Raw genomic sequence first — 22,934 nt, forward strand, 5'->3', positions numbered from 1 at the left:
CTGACATGTTCAAGGCCCAGAAAGGTAATAAGGAAAACAAAAATGTGACCAAGGACCACAGGTATAAATAAATAAATTTTCTATTGATGTATGGTTTGTTAGGATAGGATAATATTTGGCTGAGATACAACTGTTTGAAAATCTGGAATCTGAGGGTGCAAAAATCAAAATACTGCGAAAATCACCTTTAAAGTTGTCCAAATTAAGTTCTTAGCAAATAATATTACTAATCAAAAAGTTCTGATATATTTATGGTAGGAAATTTACAAAATATGTTCATGGAACATGATTATTATTTAAAAAAGATTTTTGGCATAAAAGAAAAATCAATAATTTTGATCCATACAATGTATTTTTGGCTACAAATATACCTGTGCTACTTAAGATTGGTTTTGTGGTCCAGGGTCACAAATAATGACTTTAATTAACAATTTCTACTTTTCAGAGTCAGTCCTCGAGGCATGTTCATGAGAGTACCGCAACTATTTTAACAATGTTCTTTCTACCTTTCTGGGTCTTGAACTTGGTAGTTGCGTTGCTGTCTATGGAGGGTCATAAAGCTCTTGGATTTTATCAAAAATATCTTAATTTGTGTTACGAAGATTAATGAAGGTTTTACAGGATTGGTCTTTGGTCCTACGAGGGTGAGTAATTAATGACAGAATTTTAATTATTGGGTCCATCTCTTTAACTAGCAGTATACCAACTGTCCTTTTCACAAGTCACATTTTCACACTTTTCACATTTATCTATATCCCTTGCTTAACTTTTGCACTCGCAATGACAGCAGCAACATTGTATATGCCTTCATTTCCCATTTTTATGCTGTTTTCTGCAACAAACATGTCTAGATTTGGAAACTGCCTTCATGAAAACAAGGTATTTTTCCAATAACTTCATGAATTTAATTACTTTACATAGCCAACCAGTTTAATTTGCACATCTCCTGACAACAAACGTTCCTGTCATTTAAGTGTCTCTTGAGTAAGAATGATAATTAGACTAGAGATTAAGAAATCTATTAGCAGTTGCTGGCCTCATGTTGATGAGCTTGGTAAATACAACTAAAATGACAGATTCAGCTATGATAATTCTCACTGTGGCAGGCAATTTCATTTCATATATAGCAAATATATGTGTTAAATATATATCATATATATAAGTATATAAATATATAAATAAAAATATGAATCCAGAGTAAGCCCTTGGCAATAACTGACATAACTGTATATAATAGGACTGGGTTTTGACACAAATTTTACAATTTGTTTAAATTTGCATTTACAAGCTTGTGACTCGATTTAATTAAATTCAATATCGATTATTTTGGATATATATCAGGTATAATACATGCTAATATTTCTAAAGTAAAAAAAAAAAAAAACATTTTCAACTAATGCTGTAAAAATACATGCAAGTCTACATAAAAGAGTTTATTTTTCATCTGACTAACGAGTTTATGGTCACCAAGCATTTTTTTCTGAGGTAAATGTGACATTACTTGACATTATTTACAAGTCTTTCTGCAGTTGAAACACTGATTACATTTTTGCAATCAGTGATTACATGAGACTGGATACAGATTTCGATAAGTTGTACAATTTCTTTTAACATACCTTCCTTTGGACATTTATTCATGTTTATTTTGAGCTATAACTGGTATTAAAGTGGAAGACATGATCAGTTTAGGTGCGCTTTGCACTGCCCCTTCTCTTGAACTGAGGTGCTACAATGATATTTCACTAAACTTTAAACTGCCAAAAAAGCATTTATTGTTTGAATACTGTAATAAAGTGGACAAAATCTGAAAATCTGAAATCTGAAACTTTGTTTCATATCAAAAGTAACAAAGCACAAAGCTTATTGCGATTAATTGGATGGTAGACGCGCTACAATGTTCTGTTCATTAACTGAAAAAAGGCTAGACTAATCGATTCTTGGAATTCAAGAATCAGTTTGTTTCGTGAAAACTGAGAATCGATTAAAATCGAGAAATCCACATTTTAACACACCCCTATTATGTAATATGTCTATCAATGAGACCATGGACTGAGCCATCTTTCTCCCAAATCTGACCTTTAGGCCAGAGTTCTTGCGCATACGCAGACGTCCCATCCACATGTCGGTGAGAAGCATCTGGCTACAGGTGTGGGCGATGAAGTCCCTGTGCTTGGCAGCCACTGCCAGCTGCAGACAGGTGGCATTACTCCAGTTCTTCAGCTCGTAGGTTAACAGCTTCATGGCCATCTGCTCATCCTGCTTATACGACTGATCGAGCAGCTCAACAGCCAGCTGACCAAACTCCCTGATGGATTAAAAAAAGGGGGGAAAAAATCTGTTCCACAGACACATTTATATGCACATTAACACACAAGATCATCTCTAGATGAAAAACAACAGCTTGTTTTAGGTTTGCAAACTGGATAAGCATTTTCAAATACCTTTACAAAGAGAAAAGTGTGCACATTAAACGTTTATGAATTTTAGAAGAGTCTTCTTCGTGGTCAGTCGCTGTGCCTTTGATGGGATGCCAGTTTGGCACATAACAGATGGTCTCCCCAAATCTCCCCACCCAAGAATTGTACACTCAACAGCAATAGAAACAGGACGTGCAGGTGAAATCCTCATCTAAATGCTCATCCTCGAGGTAACTAGGTCATAACACATATTTACATTCATACCTTGAGTTTTGATTGAGCTCCTGTGAAATGTCATCTACCATGTCGTTCTCTGATGCTTCGTGGGCCATCGCCTTACAGAGCTTACAGGCCACCAGCGCTTTAGCCATGGCCTCCTCGCCATGCTGCCAGAAGAACAGGGCCATCTTCTGCCGTTTCATCAGCACTGCCCAAACCATCAGCTCATGGAATGGAAAAGGGAAATGATTGATTTCTGGGTCATCCAGGTCAATGTCTACTTCCTCCTCTCGCTTCCTTGTGGTCTTCTGACGTCCTCGCCTAATGGGCATGTCATCCTAAATGATAAAGATAAAAGACAAAACAAAACAATTATTGTTTAAATATGACAACATCAACATTGTTATTATTAATTTATAATAATATAATTATTGCATTAACCTCTCCACCTATCTACCTATATAGTTATTAAATATTATATATATACATATATTTTAAATATAAATAAAATCTGTAAAATATATGTATTTATAAAACATACATATTAATATGAAAACAGCAAAATAGGACATTTACCTATAGTTTATATCCTAAATGTGATTATTAATTGTAAGACACCAATTAAACACAAATGTAAGATAATTGTAGGTAATTATAATATTTGAATTTTTGTATAAACCTCTGAACATGCAATGCAGAGAGCATTTTCATTGTGAACCTTCATTACTTGGTTTCAAACCTCCAAATCAAAGGAGAGCTTACAGAAAGCGTTTCAATGAAACTCAGTGGGGATTTTATTGGAAAGCAGTGGGAACATGAAATTAAGAAATAAATCTCACCTCCATTCCAAGCAGCTTCAGGGCTTTTGGCTACAACACACACACAAAACAAAAAAACATGCAGGACAAAAATAACAAGACACGTTAGATTTGATTTACGCATTTTCCAAATCGTTTCACCATCCTTCTGGTACACATGTAAAAACATGGCATGTTTAATGAGTAGACAGGATTTTTTATGCTATGCAGTGATAAATTTAGAGCATCCCTCTGGTGGCACTGCAGATGTCTGATCTATTTCAAGCCTGTATGACGGCACATGTGGAACGATGTATGTGCGTATGTGCATGTGCAATAAAATGTACTCACAATATTGAAGTGCATGAATAGATTCATGAATACACACTCTCAGACACACATCATGTACTAGCAATCTACTATTACAGATGAAACGCTCCTGTGACAATGGCATGATGGAGCAGCAATGTTTAATGTCCTCACACCCCCTGAAATCCTTGCTCCGTCAGAGAGTTGAAATTTGTGACTTAGATGCCTAAGCCTTCAGAGGTGCTAAAAATGTGAGAAAATTAGATATAATCCAGGTGTCAGTGGCTTGAGAATTTGTCTTGACTCTTGTTTACTCCGCACAGCTGAAGTGCCGCTATATGGAAATTTGCTCTGCACTGAGTATCTAGTTTGTGTCCCATATGCCATCTCTCTGTGGCAGCTCTGATGGAAAATATTTTTTTTTCGCAGATGCCAGGGACATGCTGATAAAAAAACGGAGCAAAACACATTACAAACTTCCTTTGGATTTTTTTTTCATTTATGGGAAACTGAGGGGATAATCTTGTGTTTGTAAAGCAAAAAACAAAAAAAAATCTGTTCCACAGACACATTTATATGCACATAAACACACAAGATCATCTCCACACAAAAAACAACAGCTTGTTTTAGCTGAGCAAGCAGGATAAGCATTTTCAAATACCATTACAAAGAGAAAAATGTGCACATTAGGCATTTATGAATTTTACAGGAGTCTTTGAGGTCAGCCGCTGTGCCTTTGATGGGATGCCAGTTTGGCACATAAAATATGGTCTCCCCAAACCTCCCCACCCAAGAGTTGGATACTCATACTCCACAGCAATTCCATTAATAAGTTGAAATAATTTAGGTAAAAACTGGGCGATAAATCGATAATTATTGCGCGATACAAATTTCCTCAATAAATGATAACAAGAGTTTAATGTTAAATGTTAAATATAATGTTTATGTGGCAAAGGCGGAACTAAAGCGCGCCACTTGGACCGTTTATCCGCTCGGATCAAAGTTCAAAAGGCGGCGTGGAGCAAACTTATTAGAGCAGATGCGTTCATCTCTGATTAGACTCGGTCACTGAACAGTGCTGTGAGATCCAGTGTGAAGCGCCTGAATTCAGTGAGAAACACAAATTACTCAGTTTAAAGCCAAATGAAACGCTGGCAAACAGGAGAAACACTGTGCGCAACGATACAGTCAGAAGGCTCTACAAATCGCCATCATTTACCATAGATTTACTGTGGTAGCACTAACTGCACAGTGGTATTGTGTCAGAAATGCGGGTGTATTTTGTGCCGAATGTTATTATATTATTACTATAGACGTATTAAATGTATTGAAAGAGGAGTAATGGAATATAATTAAAGTATTTTTTTTGTGATTAAGCTATAGCGTTTATGCTTTTATACTAAATGTATTTAGACTACAGTTTTTCATACAAAAACCTAGAAACCATATTATATTTTTACCATGGTATTGAGGTACTATATTTGTGGTTTGAACTGTTATTATCATGATCTAAATGTATGCTACTACGAAAGAGTAATGGTTAATTAAAAAAACCCCAAACAGTCAGAATAATTAAATTTCACCATATAAAATTAAGGTTGTTACAATTTTTAAGATATTACTGATTTTGATAATGAACATAAATCTACATCTGCAACTCTGTAAAATACTATCAAATGTGTATTTCTTAGAGACAAAAAATGTTATATTGTTATTAATATTATCAGGCAACACAAACCTGTTTCTTGATTTGAAAAAATATTACTCTTTAAAACATGCAGAACTAAGAAATAATTTTTTTCTATTAAGATTTTAATTTATTTTGTTAAGGAAAGGTGTTTGTCATGTTCTGACCATAAAGAATAGTTTAAAGCCACAATTAACCATCTGGTTTTTACAACTTTCACACTGTAGCAAAAATCTGTCTTTAAACTTGAAAGAATTAAAAATTTGACATTTATCATGATAATTATCAATATCGACTGATATGAAAAAAATTATTGTGATCATTTTTTTAACCATATCGCCCATACATGCCATTATATATGCCATATATAAGATTTTAATGTAATATTTAATGTTTTTAAAGAAGTCTCTTCTCAACAAGCCTGCATTTATTTGATCCAAATACAACAAAACCAGTAAACCTTTGTAATATTTTTACTATTTAATATATTTGCTTTCTATTTAAATATATATTAAAATGTAATTTATCCTTGTGATTTCAAAGCTGAATTTTAGCATCATTATTCCAGTCACATGATCCTTCAGAAATCATTCTAATATTCTGATTTGCTACTCCAAAAACATGTATTATTATTATTATTATTATTTTGAAAACAGCCGAGTAGAATTTTTTTTAGGTTTCTTTGATGAATAGAAAGTTCAGAAGAACAGCATTTATCTAAAAAAGAACTATTTTGTAACATTATAAATGTCTTTATCATCACCCCCCCAAAAATTATACTGACTCCAAGCTTTTGCATGGTATAGTGTGTAATGTTATAAAAGCATTTTATTTCAGATATATGCTGAAACTGTACTCAACGGTTTTGAATATTGTTAATAATAATAATAAAAACTGTTTCTTGAACAGCAAATCAGCATATTAGAATGATTTCTGAAGGATCATGTGACACTGAAGACTGGAGTAATGATGCTGAAAATTCAGCTTTGATGACTGGAATAAATTACATTTTACAATATATTCAAATAGTACAAATAGTACAAATATTTCACAATATTACTGTTTTTGCTGTATTTTGGATCAAATAAATACAGGCTTGGTGAACAGAAGAAACTTCTTTAAAAACACACACACACACACACACATATATATATATATATATGCTTCACGCCATTTTCCTCAATAACATACTCTTTTGGGTCCAAACAGGTTGTGATAGAGGGTCCGAAATCTCTTCCTGGTGTAATTGCAGCGATAGGCTCCACCCATGAGGTATTCAATTACCAATCCGATGTCGATCAGGCTGATGCGGTAGTCAGGGGGCAGGTTACCCTGAAGACAAAAAGGTTACTCATAACAACACTGAACCTATGTCAACAGTTATGGCTATGAAAATATAAACAAACCGTAAGGTCAGCGACCAACCACGCGCTCAACTACATACACACCCATACGTTCTCACTCCACAAACACACTGCTAGAAGGAATCAAGATAATTGAAGAAGATTGTCTGATTCACCTTGAGGTAGATCCAACTGAACCCTGGATATTCTTGCTTGGAAAGAACACACAAGGTCAGTGAGACAGAATCATATTAAAGGGACAAACATCCCACTAAGACCAAGCAAGTCTAGAATCAGGGTTTGGTGCCATATTGAACTGACCGTGAAAACAATTAGCCTCTCTATAAAAACAAAAACCACTGAGAGTCAGAGCGTAGGAGAGAGAAAGTGAGTCCAATAATGGACAGGACAAAAAGAGGGGGAAAGTGATAAGGAGCGATGCCTCAGTTGCTAATTTAATGATTTGACTCATCTTTACGTTAATGCTGATATTAGTGAGCTTTTCTAATTAGACGCTCCATATCAGGATGTTGAAATTTTGATTGTACGACTTAATGACATGAAGTGAACATGAAGTCCTAAGATTCCTCCTTTCATTAGATCTACGGGCCAAATCCCTTTTAGCAAAATTACATCCCACAGACTATGATAACTAGGCTCTGCTCTGGTTCTGTAATTACCAATGCAGAGCCACCATGGATCTTCTAAGCTGGGCTAATTACTTCAACCTCAGCAAATGCCACAAAATGCTTCAACTGGCTGATCAGAATCACAGGTGATGCTGAATTTCATCTGTGCAAGGCATTTTGCACTAGAGTAAGTTGATGTGGCACCCATTTTAACATCATGTTAATCTCCAGGGACACAGAGAAGGTTTGTGCCTTCAAAAAGTACAAAAAGTCATTTTTTAGACAAAGACAAGACTAGATTAAAAACCTCACAGTATACCTGCATTAAAAAAGTTTTTTTTTTTTTTAAGCAGAAACTGCAGTTTATGCTCAAATGTTGCTATGAGAAGAGTGCAAAAATCACCAGAGTGCAAAAGGAAGGCAACCATGTGCCCTATTATGTCTTGAAAATGCACTTAGGAATAGTAATTAAGAAAAACGAGCTATACATGAGCGCCCTAAGAAGCAACAAACCCATTGTTCCGACTGTTTTATAGTCTGAAAACCACTGAAACAAGCAAGAGAGGACACAGACAGAAAAAAAAGCAACTAATTGGCCAAATCTCTCTGTCAGGGCTAAGAAGCAGGAAAGACACCTTTGCTAAATATGCAACAGAAATCTAAGACTAATCTAACACTTACACTCACACTCTGACATCCAGTCACACACATGTACACACATGCATACAGAAACACACACTCTCAGCTGCATGCACAGTGAATTCTTACCTTTTTCACATCTCTAACAAGGTGGTACAAAGTGTTGGATGGACCATGCCTCTATTCAAGACAAACAGAAACAAATATAACCTTTTAGAATCAGTTACATCTAACCACAAATACTAATTTAAAAACAAAAAGAACGTTACCTCAAAGGGATTGCTCACTTAAGAAGATAAGGGTGAGTGTGATGAAACAAATTAAGTTTCTACACTTTATAAAGCTAAATTTACCCGATATCAGCTTTAAATATTACTGTGCATGTAATTTAATGTTACATGCCATATTTTTGGGATTGACTGACAAAACCTTTTTTTTAATGCATAAGCCTGTTTTTTTTTTTACTGTAGGTCATTATATACAGTGCCCTCCACTAATATTGCCACCCTTGGAAAATATGAGCAAACGCTCTTAAAAATAAAGGTTCCAAAAGGGTGTTTTTGCAGTGATGCCACAGAAGAACCATTTTGAGGAAAATTTTAAAAAACTTTTTCAACTATAAGGAAACTTTTTTCCATTTGAAAGGTTCCATGGATGTTCAAGGTTCTTCATGGAGCTGTTGATGCCAATAAATAACCTTTATTATTAAGAGTGAAGAAGGCTGTGAAAAGAAATCTTCACTGTTTATCTTTTTGATCTTTCATTTAGAAAATTCACAAAATTCTAACCTTTCATTGAAGTAAAACAATTGAAAGTGGAGGTAAAAATCTCTTTATGAAATGTTTTCTTCAGTGCATCTTGCCCACAATTATTGGCACTTCTAGAAATACTTTCAGTAAAATATTTCTGAAGTAGGCTATATTCCCAATCATATTTACAGTTTTTAGCACACCAGGTTGACTAAGAGCATGAAATTGTCCAGCCATGGCTTCCTGTTCTACAGGATTATAAATATAAGGAACACAAAGGCCTAATTCCCTTAATCATCCATCACAAGGAGAAAAACTAAAGAATATAGTTCTGGTACTATTGTTGAGCTTCAAAAAAATACAAAGTGGCTGTAAGAAAAGAGCTAAAGCATTGAAAATCTCCATTTCCACCATCAGGGCAAAAATTAAGAGTTCCAAGTTCCAATCAACTAAAAATGTTACAAATCTGCCTGGAAGAAGACGCGTGTCTATATCATCCTAATGCATGGTGAGGAGGATAATTTGAGTGGCCAAAGACTCTACAAAGACAACAGCTGGAGAATTGCAGAGATTAGTTAAGTCTTCTGGTCAGAAAGCCTAAAAAAACTGTCCAAAAAAATCAAACAGTCCCTACATCACCACATGGTGTTCAGGAGAGTTTCAAGAAAAATGCTCCTTGCTCATCCAAAAACAAACTCCAGCATATTGAGTTGTCAGACATGACTGAAACTTCAAATGGGACTGGCTTCTATGGTCAGATGAAACTTAAACAAAAAAAAAAAAAAAAAAAAAAAAAAAAAAAAAAAAAAAAAAAAAAAAAAGAGCTTTCTGGCAGCAAACCCACCAGATGGGACAGGGATAAAACGTACCCCATGCCCACGGTTAAAAATACTGGAGCCGGAGGTCCTGGACATCTTGTTTAAATACATGGCATCATGGATATCAAATACTAACAGATTAAAAATCTAAACCTGACTGCCTCTGTTGGAAATCTTATAACGGGCCATGGTTAAATATTCCATCAGGACAATGATCCAAAAAACAAACATCAAAATCAGCACAAAAATGTGTCACTGAACACAAAATGAAGCTTCTGACATGGCCGTTCCAGTTCGCTGACCTGAACCCTATAGAAAATGAGTGGGGTGAACTAAAGAGAAAAAGCACCAACATGGAGCTGGGTCTCTGAAGGATCTGGAGAGATTTTGTATAAAGGAACTGTCTCTGATCTCTTGTCAGGTGTTCTCCAAACTAATCAGGCATAGGAGAAAACTCAAAAGCTGTTATCTTGAAAGAAGGACGTTGCAATAATTGTGTGCAAATAATTGTGGCCAACATGAACTACAGACAAACATTAATTTCATAATGAGATTTCCCCCCACTTTCCATTGTTTTTCTTCAAGAGGTTAGAATTTTGTGCTTTTTTTGAATGAAAGATCAATAGGATAAACAATGCAGATTGTTCATCCAATAACTCATCCAATAACAAACTCCAGCATATTCGGTAGTCAGACACGACTGGAACTTCAAACGGGACTGGCTTCGATGGTCGAATGAAACTAAAAAAAAGGGGCTTTTTGGCAGCAAACCCACCAGATGGGTTTGGTGCAAACAGGAAAAAAATTACCTCTGTTAGAAACAGGCCATGGCTGGATCTTCCATCAGGACAATGACAAACATCAAAATCAAAACAAAAATGTGTCACTGAGCACAAAATATAGTTTCTGCCATGGCGTCCCAGTTACCTGAGTTGAACCCCTTATAGAAAACGAGTGGGGTGAACTGAAGAGACAAAGCCGGGGATCTGGAGTGATTCTGCATGAAAGAATGGTCTCTGATCTCTTGTCAGAAGTTCTCCAAACTCATCAGGCATTATAGAAAAAAACTCTGAAAAAGCTGTTATGTTGGAAAAGGACATTGCAATAATTGGGTGCCAATAATTCTGGCCAAGTTGAACTGGAGAGAAAAATTGATTTCAATATGAGATTTCCCCCCCACTTTCCATTGTTTTACTTCAATGAAAGGTTAGAATTTTGTGAATTTTTTGAATGAAAGATCAAAAGGATAAACAATGCAGATTTATTTTCACAGCCACCTTTGCTCATATTTACAGGCTGCTAATATTTTTGTGGAAACTGTGACACTTTTTTCAGAATTCTTTGATGAATCAAAAGTTTTTTTTGAAACTTCTGAACAGTAGTGTATGTGTGGGGAAACAGAAATAGTACAGTGGGATCCAAAAGTCTGAGACCACACTGAAAAATCTCGTTATAATCTGACATTACCGTATTATAGAGCTCTTCAAGTCTGGACAGCGTCAGGAAGCGATGCATGCTCACTCCATTCTCAATCAACAGCTTCACAAAGTCCACTCTGTCCAGCACCAGTGCGTCCAGCATAGATTGCTCTAGAGAGCCCACCTAACCACACATAAACAAAGCTTCCAGGTCCAGAATTACCAGCACACAATGAAACAGACATACAGGTGCACAGCAATGAATCGATTTCATGAATTTTATTCCGGTCGAAATGCAGCCCGCCGTCATTAGCATCTACCGTGTTTAATTAGACTTAGAGTTACACAGAAGTGCTTTTCGTCCCCTCTGTAATCAATAAAGTATCTCTGTATCTAAATGAATTACAGAGTTGGAGTGAGTGGATATTGCTTACAGGCCACTGCTGTCCGTAAATGAAGATCTGGCTTCGAGCGATGTCAACTCTGTTCCAGGCCAAAGCCAGGCTCAGTTGATCTGGAGCTGATGCATTGGCCCCTGGACAGACAAGCAAAAGGGCACATAATTAAAGTGAGTTCACTTGGTTTAACAAAACCATCTTTAAAAAGCCCTAGGGAATATGTTAACGAGAACATATACAATAATGGATGCGGTGTGCAGCTAAATGCCTATTAAGCATTACTAATTTTACAGTCTGATGTCTTTAAAATGCTTGGCATGCTTAAACACCCTCAACTTCCATTGATTTACAAGTTCCTCGCACGGCGGAGAATCCTAAGGAATCCCCGGCTCTCACATCATTACAATGCATAGCGTTATGCCTGTTTAAAAAGCTGATTTTAGAGATAAATCACGGAGGAAAGCACTCTCCAGGGTCTCTGGCACTTTGCTCCGCTCCTGCTTCAAGCTAATAAACCTTCCCCCTGAGCAGCAGGACATTTGTCTTTACTTACTCTGGCCTGGTGCTTCTACATTTACTTTTATGAGGGTAATCTTTCCAGACACAGTCTATTAAATAGACACCTCCGTGGCTTGTCTAGGTGTTGCCATGTATTAAACCATATTTGCATAATCTCAGTTAAGTGCTAGAAAATATCCTGCCCAACTCTATTTATGGGCTGTTAAACCTAAAATATGAACGTGGAGGTCTGTAATACTTGGAAGTGGCCATGTGGGGCACCTTGTGCTTTTGCAATTTATGATGTATTTCGTTATTGTACTGATGCCAGATGAAAAAAGTCCTCAGCAACAGGAAGGCGCTGTATCAGCAAAGATTGGTCACATAATTATGTATAATTAAGTCTCTGAGGATGAGCTTTAATTGCTGTTTTCTGTTGCTTTGAACTCTAGCAGGGGTTAGCTTTATGTTCTCGCTTTAATTTCACACTATACATCATAATAAATCCAAGTTTGCTCAATGAAACATGGAAAGACTGAGTTACTGATAAACAGTGATGGGGAAAGTTACTTTTAAAAGTAATGCATTACAATATTGAGTTACTCCCTAAAGAAGTAATTAATTAAGTTACTTAGTTAATTTTAATGGAAAGTAATGTGTTACTTTACTTTTGCGATACTTTTTAAATCTGGGCAGGGCTTGCTTGTTTGTTTTTAATATAAAAAGTTCTATTTTTGGCAAATGTAAAAGCCTTTTCACACCAAAAGCCTCAGGCTTTGAGAAAAGTAAATTTACGTCTGTACAGTAGACCGCAGAAGAAAAAAAAAGTCAACTCTTCAGCAATAAAAAAAGGAAAACAAATGTTAGATTATCTTGAGTAATTTTTGCTTATTAGTATGGTTGAATTGGATCATCGAAGGTCGGCAGCAAAGACATCGGTTAATAAAATGGGATTAAATACATAAAGGATATTTGTATTATTTAACATATTTAATTATTGCAGGTTTGCGTCATATTCTGAGTTGAATTTCACTGTTTTTATTCATTTTGAGCAATACTGATTCTGTTTTTGTGTGTGAGATGAATTAATGCATGTTCACATTTATTCTAGGACTATCATCTTACTCCAGATTTCTCTCAACATGGAGACAGGAGAGCTTTTAATCAATAAATGGTAACTCAGATATTGTCTTGTCAATTAAAAAGTAATGCATTACTTACTAGTTACTCGGAAAAAGTAATATTACGTAACTCGTGTTACTTGTAATGCGTTACCCCCAACACTGCTGATAAAAGCATGATTTATAATGAAATCCGTGTTTCCAGTCATTCGAATATACACTCTCTAAGTCAGTTTTCTATAAAGACATAACAACAAGCATGCTTTTTACGATACATGTAAGCATTAGTGATATACATATGGCATAAATTAATAAAAAAAACAACATGTTATATGTTTTTGACTATTTACCCACTGATAAACATCCCATACATTCATTAAGGGAAAAGAAGGGCTGGGAACGGCATGATTAAATCATTCTTTAGATGCGCTGCACAGTACTGTGAATTATGCAAGAGCCATGCTGCTGGCTTTCAGACCAACTCATGGAGCTCTTGAAGCAAAGGCTTCACTGGAATCCCATCTTTTGATATGGGTTTAAAAGTAGGTCTTAAGAAGCATAGCCAGTACAGCTTGCACTTCACTCACTCCGTTCAGTGTAAAACGTAATGTTAACCTGACAATTGCAGGCACTAAAAAGTTGGTGGGTGGTGAAATGGAAGTTAGTGTGTGATCAGAAAATTCTCTTTTTAACATTTTATGAATGTTTTGACAGACAGAACCTGGACGACACTTCTGTGAATGACTTGGAAACCCAAATGAAGATGTTTGAGAGAGCCCTCATCATTATTTTACAACCAGAATCATAGGGCCTTATGATTTCAGTGATGCAGAAAATGCAGACAGAATCGTGGCATCCAGTCAGAAAAATAAAATTTACTATATAACATGGAATGCCACAGAATTTGCCAAATTTTGGATGAATAGATCAAAAGTAGGTCAGTACGTGTAAATCAAAACGTAAATTTAAACATGAATCCTGTGTGAATGAATGACACAGATTTGCAGCTTCTGAAGGACAGTACTAAATGATAAAACATATATATAATATTTAGGCAAAATAAGAAAAATGCACACATCTTCATTATGTTCAAAAGTTTTCACCCCCGGCTCTTAATGCATTGTTTTTCCTTCTGGAGCATCAGTGAGCGTTTAAACCTTCTGTAATAGTTGCATATGAGTCCCTCAGTTGTCCTCAGTGAGAAAAGATGGATCTCAAAATCATACAGTCATTTTTGGAAAGGGTTTAAATACACAAAAATGCTAAAAAAACAAAGAATTTGTGGGACCTGAAGGATTTTTTTAAAGAACAGTGGGCAGTTTAACTGTTCAGGACAAACAAGGGACTTTTGAACAGGGACATTTTTATAAATTCAACTATTATTTTCTTTTGTGGAATATATGTAAACATCTTTTACGTGAAATATCTTATTCAGGTCAGTACTAAATAAAAAATAACATGCATTTTGTATGATCCCTCTTATTTTGGTAAAATAATTTACATTTTGCAGATTCTGCAAGGTGTATGTAAACATTTGGACTTCAACTGTATGTGATTGAATTATGTTAAATAGCCTGATTTAAACCAACAAGTCCATAGAAACGTATGAGTATCCACAAATGTACAAATATTACCTTTCAGAAGAGCTGTTAGAATGGCCAGATCAATGTCCTGGTGTCCCTCTGATCCCATCCGAAACACTGTTATCTGAGGAAGAGAGATATTGCATTATTGCTGGCATCACATGAACGTCACAACTGTTTGAGTATGATAGCATGATAAGCAAATCCAATCATAGTGATAACTGCTTTGTGTCTTGGCAATAGCAAAGAGAAAAAAATGACAAGAACAGAGCTAGAGGGATTTACGGAAATGCGCAGCAAGCACCGTCATAACCGCAATTGCAGTTCTGTAATCACTGCAATGTCACACATGAAGGGCACCTTGCAGCACCATATGCAGCGCGTGTGTTCTGAATTCCAGAACATATAACATACAGGCCATTAATCTAATGCTTGTCATTTGAACAATCCACCTTTCTTTCAGTAGCCATTTTCCATCTGGTATGGACTAATGAATTTATGTGTGGAAGTGGGAGGATTGGTTCAGCCTAATGTCAATGGTGTTTTCATTTTCATCCCCTCAAGCCACCATGAAATGATGGCACATTTAGGGTGTGTGTGAGAGCTTGAAAGGTGGTGGCGGCGACAGAATAAAGAATTGGAGCACTTCAGCGAGCTTAAATAACGGAACATATAATCCTTCAAAATGTCTTATAGTTCAGAATTGATGCATAAAGTAATGTTGTTATGCTTAGGTCTTGTGCAGTGAGGTTCTCTCTATAAAATCTTTTTGCTGTTGAAATTGGAGAGTAAATGGAATGTAATCGTATTGAACAAGCACTTCATCTCCTCTACAAAGAGTATAGTGACGGCCAATTACTAAAGTGACAGTTATTGATGACCCTGTGACTATGGAGGTGACCTAACTCTGTGTGTGTGTTTGAGGCATGAGAGATATTGACCTTTACAATATGTTCTTATACAGTATAGGTCAATTTAACCTTTAAAGTTTATACTATGAAAGAACAAATATTATGATATTAATGTATTGATTTTTCTTTTAATTAGGACTGAGTTTTGACACAAATTTCACAATTCAGTTTGAAACTGAATTTTTCTCCCAAATTTTCCCAAAGAAAAAAAAAACTAATGTTGTAAAATATACATAAGAGCCAGTTGGTACTACAATACTATAATATTGAAGGTTAAAATTAACTGATTTGTATTCAAACACTCAATTAAGCTTTTATAATAATAATGTTACAATTACATAATTATATTTCTACTCCAATTAGTTTTTTGAAATATAAACATTTAAATGGTGGCTTTCATAAAAACTTTACAGATTTATTCAAACATAAATTAAACACTGAAGAACTGTAAAACATCATAATGAATATGTTATATTTTGCACATATTTTGCTAAATGCTCCTCTATAGAGTTAATTTCTCTATCTGACTAACAAGTTTATGGTCACCGAATATGTTTTTTTCTGAGGTAAATGTGACGTTACGTGACATATTGTTTACAAGCTGTTACACTGATGTCTTTCCGCGGTTGAAACACTTTATTGTTTGAATACTGCAACAAAGTGGACTGAATTTGAAATCTTGAAATTTCATATCAAAAGTAACGAAGCACAAAGCTTATTGTGATTGTTTGGATGAGAGATGTACTACAATGTTCTGTTCATTAACTGAAAAAAGGCTACACTAATAACTTTTGGGATTTAAGAATCAAAGTTGTTTCATAAAAATGAGAATCGATTACAATCAAGAAATACTTTTGCATGTGTGTGTAAACAGCAAACAATCAACTTTAGTTCATAAATAAATAAACAAATTCTGTCATCATTTACTCACCCTCAAGTGGTTCTAATCCTTTACAAACTTCGTTCCTCTCCTGAACATAAAAGAAGGCATTCTGATGAATACTGGTAACCAAACCTTTGATGGTCCCCATTGACTTCCACAGTATAGAAAAAATATACTATAGAAAACAGCAGTGACCAGCAACTTTTTGGTTACCCAGATACTTCAAAACATCTTCTTTTGAAGAAAGAAAACCACACAGGTTTGGAACAATTTTGAGGGTGAGTAAATAATGACGTGTATCCAACATCATGTCTATCCAAACCTTTATGACATTCTTTTTCCTTAAAAATCCTGATAAACGTTTTTAGACTGTTTATTTTAACTGTTCCATGTTACAGGTTTGAAATGACAAGAGGTTGAATAATCCTGGCAGAATAGACCAATGTCTTTTGTTTGCAAATAATGATGATGCTTTTTGTGGACGGAGCCTACACTGTAAAAAACAATTTGTTGAGTCAACTTAAAATAATTTGTAACCTGGCAGCCAAATTTTACTTTCAGTCAACTAAAAAAATGTTTATTCAACTTGAAATGTTAAATTATACTAAGTGACAACTTAGATATTTGAGTTAAATCAACTTAAAATTTTAAGGCAGCTGGGTTACTTACCCATCTGTTAAGTTTAGCAAACACAAATATCTAAGTTGTTACTTAGTGCAACTTAACATTTCAAGTTGAATAAACTTATTTTAGTTGACTAAATTTAAAATTTTAAGGCAGCAGGGTAACAAATTATTTTAAGTGGACTCAACAAATTGTGTTTTTTATTTTTTACAGTATATCTGGTGACAGAAAATAACAGTGTTCAAGTGGCAGTCTATGGAAACTATAAATTAGAAGAATAAAAAAGGCAAATTTATTCTAATTTTAAAATTAGTTTATTCTCACAATTATATAGATTATATCTCACAATTCTGATAAGAAAAAACAACTCATCATTCTCTCTCTTGAGTTTATATCCCACATTTCTGGCTTTTTTCCACTTAGAATGAACGAACTTGCCTTTGTTAAGTTAAATCGAGTTATAAAGTCCAAAATACAAGATATAAACTTGCATAAATTTGTGAAAAAAAGTCTGAATTGTGAGATAAAATAGGTAAATGTAAAATGTTATAGGTTTAAATAGTATTTCATGCTGTAACTGTAGGGCTAATATAATATGTTCCCTATGAACTGCATATGCGAATATTATGTAGACCTATTGTTTAAATCAAATTTATGCTTTAGCAGGTTTCATCCATCAGTCTGTCCGTTTAAATGTCTGCGTTTAACTTCAAATGGCGTCTTTGGCAACAGTATTCTATAAAAATGATTTGCAATCCGATTCTGACATCAAAAGGCACAACAATATATTTTACCTTTGATTCTAAGTTTTTTTCCCCCGTTTCACTCCACTTGTTACCAGTGTTTTTCTGCCACCACAATGCCACGTCTACTCCAAATGAATCCATTTATATTTTATGGATGAACTATCCCTTTAAATTCAACACACATCACTTAAACACAGCAGGAGAGAGATTCAGGCGCTGTTAGTTCTTTTTTAAAATTTCATATCCATATTGAGAGTACACAGCTGACCTACAGGACATGTCTCTGATTTATGAGCCTGTAGTAGCTGAACAGAGCAGGTCAATAATGGATATTTAAATAATCTCTATGTGCCTCAGAGGACGTTTTAACAACTAAAGCACCCATTCGCTGCTGAACTTTTTAACACAGGTTATGCCTCTACTAAACCTAATCAATATTTGAAAGATAGGTAATATTTACTTATTATACATGCAAACATTAAGACCACCTTTCCACAACAGACCTCAAGCACACACCTGCAGGCACAACTGCTCCATTGCATTTGTCGTCCTTATTGCACTTTGTTACCTAGACAACAAATCTCATATGTCAAGCTGCTGATGTTTACTTCATTCCACCATTGATCACAGTCTTTCCCCAGACCCTAACAAACTTACTGCAGTTAGACTAAGCAAATAACTGTCCTCCCAGTCCTCAGGAGCGACAGCCTCGAGGCAGTAAAGATCCACAGTCATTCGTAATACCACGAGTGTCTCACCAAATATCAGAGCAATCATTAGGTCTGCATACAACGCTCCTGTTGAGGGGCTCATTAGCATCATTAATGGCGAGACAGCCTAGGGAAGAGGTGAGACAGCTTGCAACCTGGTGCTGGAACAACAAGCTCTCTATTAATGCTAGTAAAAAAGAGATGATTGTTTACTTCAGATGGGCCGAGCAGTTCATTACTCGCAGCACATCAGCAATGTGGTGATGGAGATAACAGGAAGCCTTAGGTTAATAGGTGTTCACATTACCAACAAATTGTCATTGGCCCTGAACGCCTCTTCTTTGTTAAAAACAACACAATGGCACCTCAACATCCTAAAGGGGCGTTCACAATGACATTGATTAAATCGCTTGAGGTCGGCGTGTCTTTCAACTGATTGTTTGCTGCTAATAGCATTACTTTTTAGTGGCAACTCTAAGAGGCGGCAGACGGCGTCTTTGCTTTCATTGCATCGTTGCTGATCTACATACAATTCAGCGCTCGTACTCAATCATGCAACCACAGTGCACTCTGCCAACCACAGTGTTAATTTCAGTAAAAATGTGGCTATAATACAGTAAATAATGATTGGATAATGTTCTTACATGGGCTGGAATGAACTGTGACACAGCAGGGCATTTGTAATCTGCCATTTGTTAAATCATAAGTGATTAATAAAGGCACAGCCTCCAAATTAAAATCGAGGTAAATTCTTCTCACAGTTAACTAAAAAGCTTTGTTTAATTAGTGATAAAATTATTATAAATGAACAGATCTGTTCTTTTCAAAAACACAATCACAGTGATCCAAATCAATGCGTAAATGAAACAATCTTAAGCTACAGCTAGAATACACTTCTTTTAAAAAATCTGAACACAGTTTTTAAAATCTCAATATGATGAGTTCAGATGCAAAACCAGCTAAAAGCCATCTCGGTCAAAAATAACATAATGATACTGAGTGAATGCTCCTGACACATAGTTCGTCAAATACTTTTACTTCAGACTTGCTAAATTTCAGCCTCAGCCCAATCAAAAGTACAAGTACTTACAAGTAGAAACCTATACAAAGTAGCCAGAAAGAAATGCTAATTTTAAAGAAAATCAGATGGATTTAGAGGCTTTGCATCTGAACTCTTCATATATTTTTAAACACTAGGCAGCATACACTTGCAGACTTTGTAAACAGAAAAACTGGCCATCGTTCACTAAACGAGCAAGAGAGGAACTGTCATCTCTGCGTGCACTACATGTGTCACTGTTGTTTTCTTAAGGAACTGTGTTTCTTTTTTTATCCACTGCCGTGGCATGTGCTAAAAATTATTACTTTGATAGCAATTTAACTTTGATAGTCTGAAGCTAAAAAAAAAAGATCTAAGTCTGTGCTGAAAATAAACTGTCATTTTTCTGCCAAAATCTGCAGACTGGCTATGACTTTTGACAACTAGCGTCAACTGTATTCCTGTCTTAAATTAGTGATCTTAGTGACGTAAAACATGCTCATTTGGGAATGAAGCTTATTTAAAGATTTGACAAGATGTCAATTTTTTTAAATCATATTTTTGGATAATTTCCATAAAATTGGGTTTAAAACTATTAAAACACAGAATTCTAGACTGGAAGCCCACTCTTACGCAGGGTTGCCAGGTTTACACAACAACCCCCCACACCCCCCTCCCCCAACAATTGCTACTCAAAACTAGCCCAATCATGTTTCGTTTTTTTTGGTGGGGTTCCCCTGGTACAATTCGCATTCCAGGAGCTAAATATAACGTTGTTGGGGTTGCTTTAACCCGTGGACATGACAGCATTACTGTTACAGGAAGAAAAAGGTGGATTGACTTTTGTCTGGAAAATTCCAGTCTGCAACATTTAGGACTGGTTCAGTAAAATTTTAGGGTGGACGTTAACGAAAACATTCAGTTTCAGGTTGTTTTAAACTTTAAGGGCTATATAAATCTCTCATTCATTCATTTAAGAAATACGAAAAGAATATTCTGTTTTAAATACACCTATACTTATCCACATCAAATTTATTCACAGCAAAGCCACATTACCAAAGAAAATAATATCAACTTGTCCCTCAGTTTGCAAACACTAATGCATTTACTGTAAATCTTAAAGGGATGCGTTCTGGTACTCTTGCAAACGTGCATTAAAGACTGACACAGAAGAAATGAAATTGTTGAATAAAGTCATTATTTTTGTTTTCTTTGTGCACAAAAAGTATTCTCATAGCATAATAACATTACGGTTGAACCACTGATGTCACATGGACTATTTTAACGACGTCCTTACTACAGTTCTGGGTCTTGCTGTCTATGCAGGGTCAGAAAGCTCTTGGATTTCATCAAAAATATCTTCATTTGTGTTCCAAAGATGAACAACGGTCCTACGGGTTTGGAACGACATGAGGGTGAGTAATTAATGATGGAATTTTATAGTCTATATACGTTCTTATTGATCTGAGGTTTTAAAAGAGAACTGTGCGTGTCTTACATAAATTATTCATTGATTTTATACATACACACGTTTCCTTAGTTGAAAGTATTTTCTGTGGTATCAACAACAACATTCTGTTGACAGAACTGTTTTTTGTACTGGAATATTCCTTTAGGAAATCTGCAACTCCCCATCCTCATTCCTCACCAGCCTCAACAGGTGCGTCAAAGAGAGCATGCTGACCTGCTGCATAAGTGTCTGTTATGAATCGCCTCAGTCAGAAAAAAACCCTGCAGTGAGTAGTGAAAATAGCCCTGTCCATCAGACGGCTTGTCTTCCTGCTGTTAAAGGTTATCTCTACATTGAGATGTGTGAAATTATGACCAGCAGGAGCTTTAGAAAAAAGCTAAGGAGTCTCTGTCTCACTATTTTTAACTCTATACTATATTTAAATTTAGAGAGATTAGGGAGCTGTTATTAGGAGCACAAATGCAGGAGTTTTTTTTTTCTTCTCTTGCTACACAAAAGTAAAGTGAAAAAAAGTGAAAGTCGTGACCCATACTCTAAATTAGTGCTCTGCATTTAACCCATCCAAGTGCACACACACAGCAGTGAGAAGTGAACACACACACACACACACTGGATGCAGGAATCAAGCCGGCGACCTTTGGGTTACAAGCCCGGCTCTCTAACCATTAGGTCATGACTGTACCAGCAGGGAGAGTCTTTTCCCATGTGGTGCCAAATCTTTCTGGAAATGTTCAGGATACACTCAGTTCAAATCCAAACTAAATCTCAACTGATTATTTGGTTTGACACTTAAGCAATTTCAGCACCCCTTGTTTTATTAATCAGTGCAAACATCTGCAAGGTTTTTAATTAAAATCAAATTGAAATATGATTCAATTGATCGAAGCAGTGAGTTTGAATGTGAATAGCTAGATGCTGTATACAGTAAGTCTGTATCTAACGCTCATTGGAGAGCTGGCGAACGCTGTTCTCACTGTACGCTGGATTGCTTCATGCATCAGTGACCCGGGCCCTTGGGCAAACATTCATCTTCATTTATCAGGGGCGAAATTTCCTTCCTCAATCCCCGCCGCCCTCCATTCCACCAGCCCAGTGCTTTCACATCATCTTAGATCCTACTACAGGGCTCTACTCACTGTTCCTCATATCTGCCAGGGGTTCATGTCTCCTCTCTGTCAGCTGTCCATCCATCCTGACTTCAGAGGCAGCTTAACGTGAAGTCATTGCTAGGTTACATAATGATTAAGTTGTACATTTTGTAGAAAAATAATCTTAAACAGTTATGTATAAATGTTTTAATAATACATAAAGTCCTCAATGTCATTGTCACTGAAGGTCTGTGCGTCAAAAAAGCAGCAGAGAATGGCATTTTTTGCTTAAAAAATAAAAGCTGTTGCAAGTATTATTGCAGAACAGGTCATTGTTATTAGTGGCTGTTTCGTTATTATTGGTAGTATATTGTAAATATTATTTTTATTTACTACTCATTTGAACCCTTTTAACATTTTTATAAAATACTACTATTACAAACAATATTATTTATTATGCTTTTTACACTATTACTATTCATAAAGTATATCATGGTCAAGATCTCATCTATTATATGAAGTAACAAGTTTAATTTCACCAGAATATCTTTATAGCCCAGAGGTGGTGAATGTCGGTCCTGGAGAGCCGCAGCCCTGCATAGTTTTGCTTTAACCCTAATCAAACGCACCTGAACAAGCTAATCAAGGTCTGAAGAGTTACTAGAAAGCAACAGGAAGGTGAGTTTTAATTAGGGTTGGAGCTGAACTCTGCAGGGCTGCGGGTCTTCAGGACTGGAGTTTGCCACACCTGATATAGCCTATACGACGCACATGCACAGGATTGTGGAAAATCAAAGGCAGCGAAGGATACATCTATGCTGCCTTCAAAATTCGATC

The 22,934-nt window shown here is 35.7% G+C and overlaps 1 protein-coding gene across 9 annotated transcripts in view; it reads right to left on the reverse strand.

Moving 5' to 3' along the window:
• Positions 1-22,934, reverse strand: part of trpm3 (transient receptor potential cation channel, subfamily M, member 3) — a 170,821-nt gene that overhangs the window by 17,497 nt on the left and 130,390 nt on the right. For all 9 annotated transcript variants that reach the window (XM_051108904.1, XM_051108896.1, XM_051108895.1 and 6 more), the window contains 8 exons: positions 14,677-14,749; positions 11,460-11,560; positions 11,075-11,209; positions 8,170-8,220; positions 6,621-6,761; positions 3,476-3,505; positions 2,682-2,974; positions 2,077-2,305 (listed from right to left, as the gene is read on the reverse strand). In XM_051108904.1, coding sequence (XP_050964861.1) covers positions 2,077-2,305; positions 2,682-2,974; positions 3,476-3,505; positions 6,621-6,761; positions 8,170-8,220; positions 11,075-11,209; positions 11,460-11,560; positions 14,677-14,749 — 1,053 coding nt within the window. The remainder of the gene's footprint in view (positions 1-2,076; positions 2,306-2,681; positions 2,975-3,475; positions 3,506-6,620; positions 6,762-8,169; positions 8,221-11,074; positions 11,210-11,459; positions 11,561-14,676; positions 14,750-22,934) is intronic.

Source organism: Labeo rohita, chromosome 5, assembly GCF_022985175.1.
Source record: "Labeo rohita strain BAU-BD-2019 chromosome 5, IGBB_LRoh.1.0, whole genome shotgun sequence".
NCBI classification, from domain to species: Eukaryota; Metazoa; Chordata; class Actinopteri; order Cypriniformes; family Cyprinidae; genus Labeo; species Labeo rohita.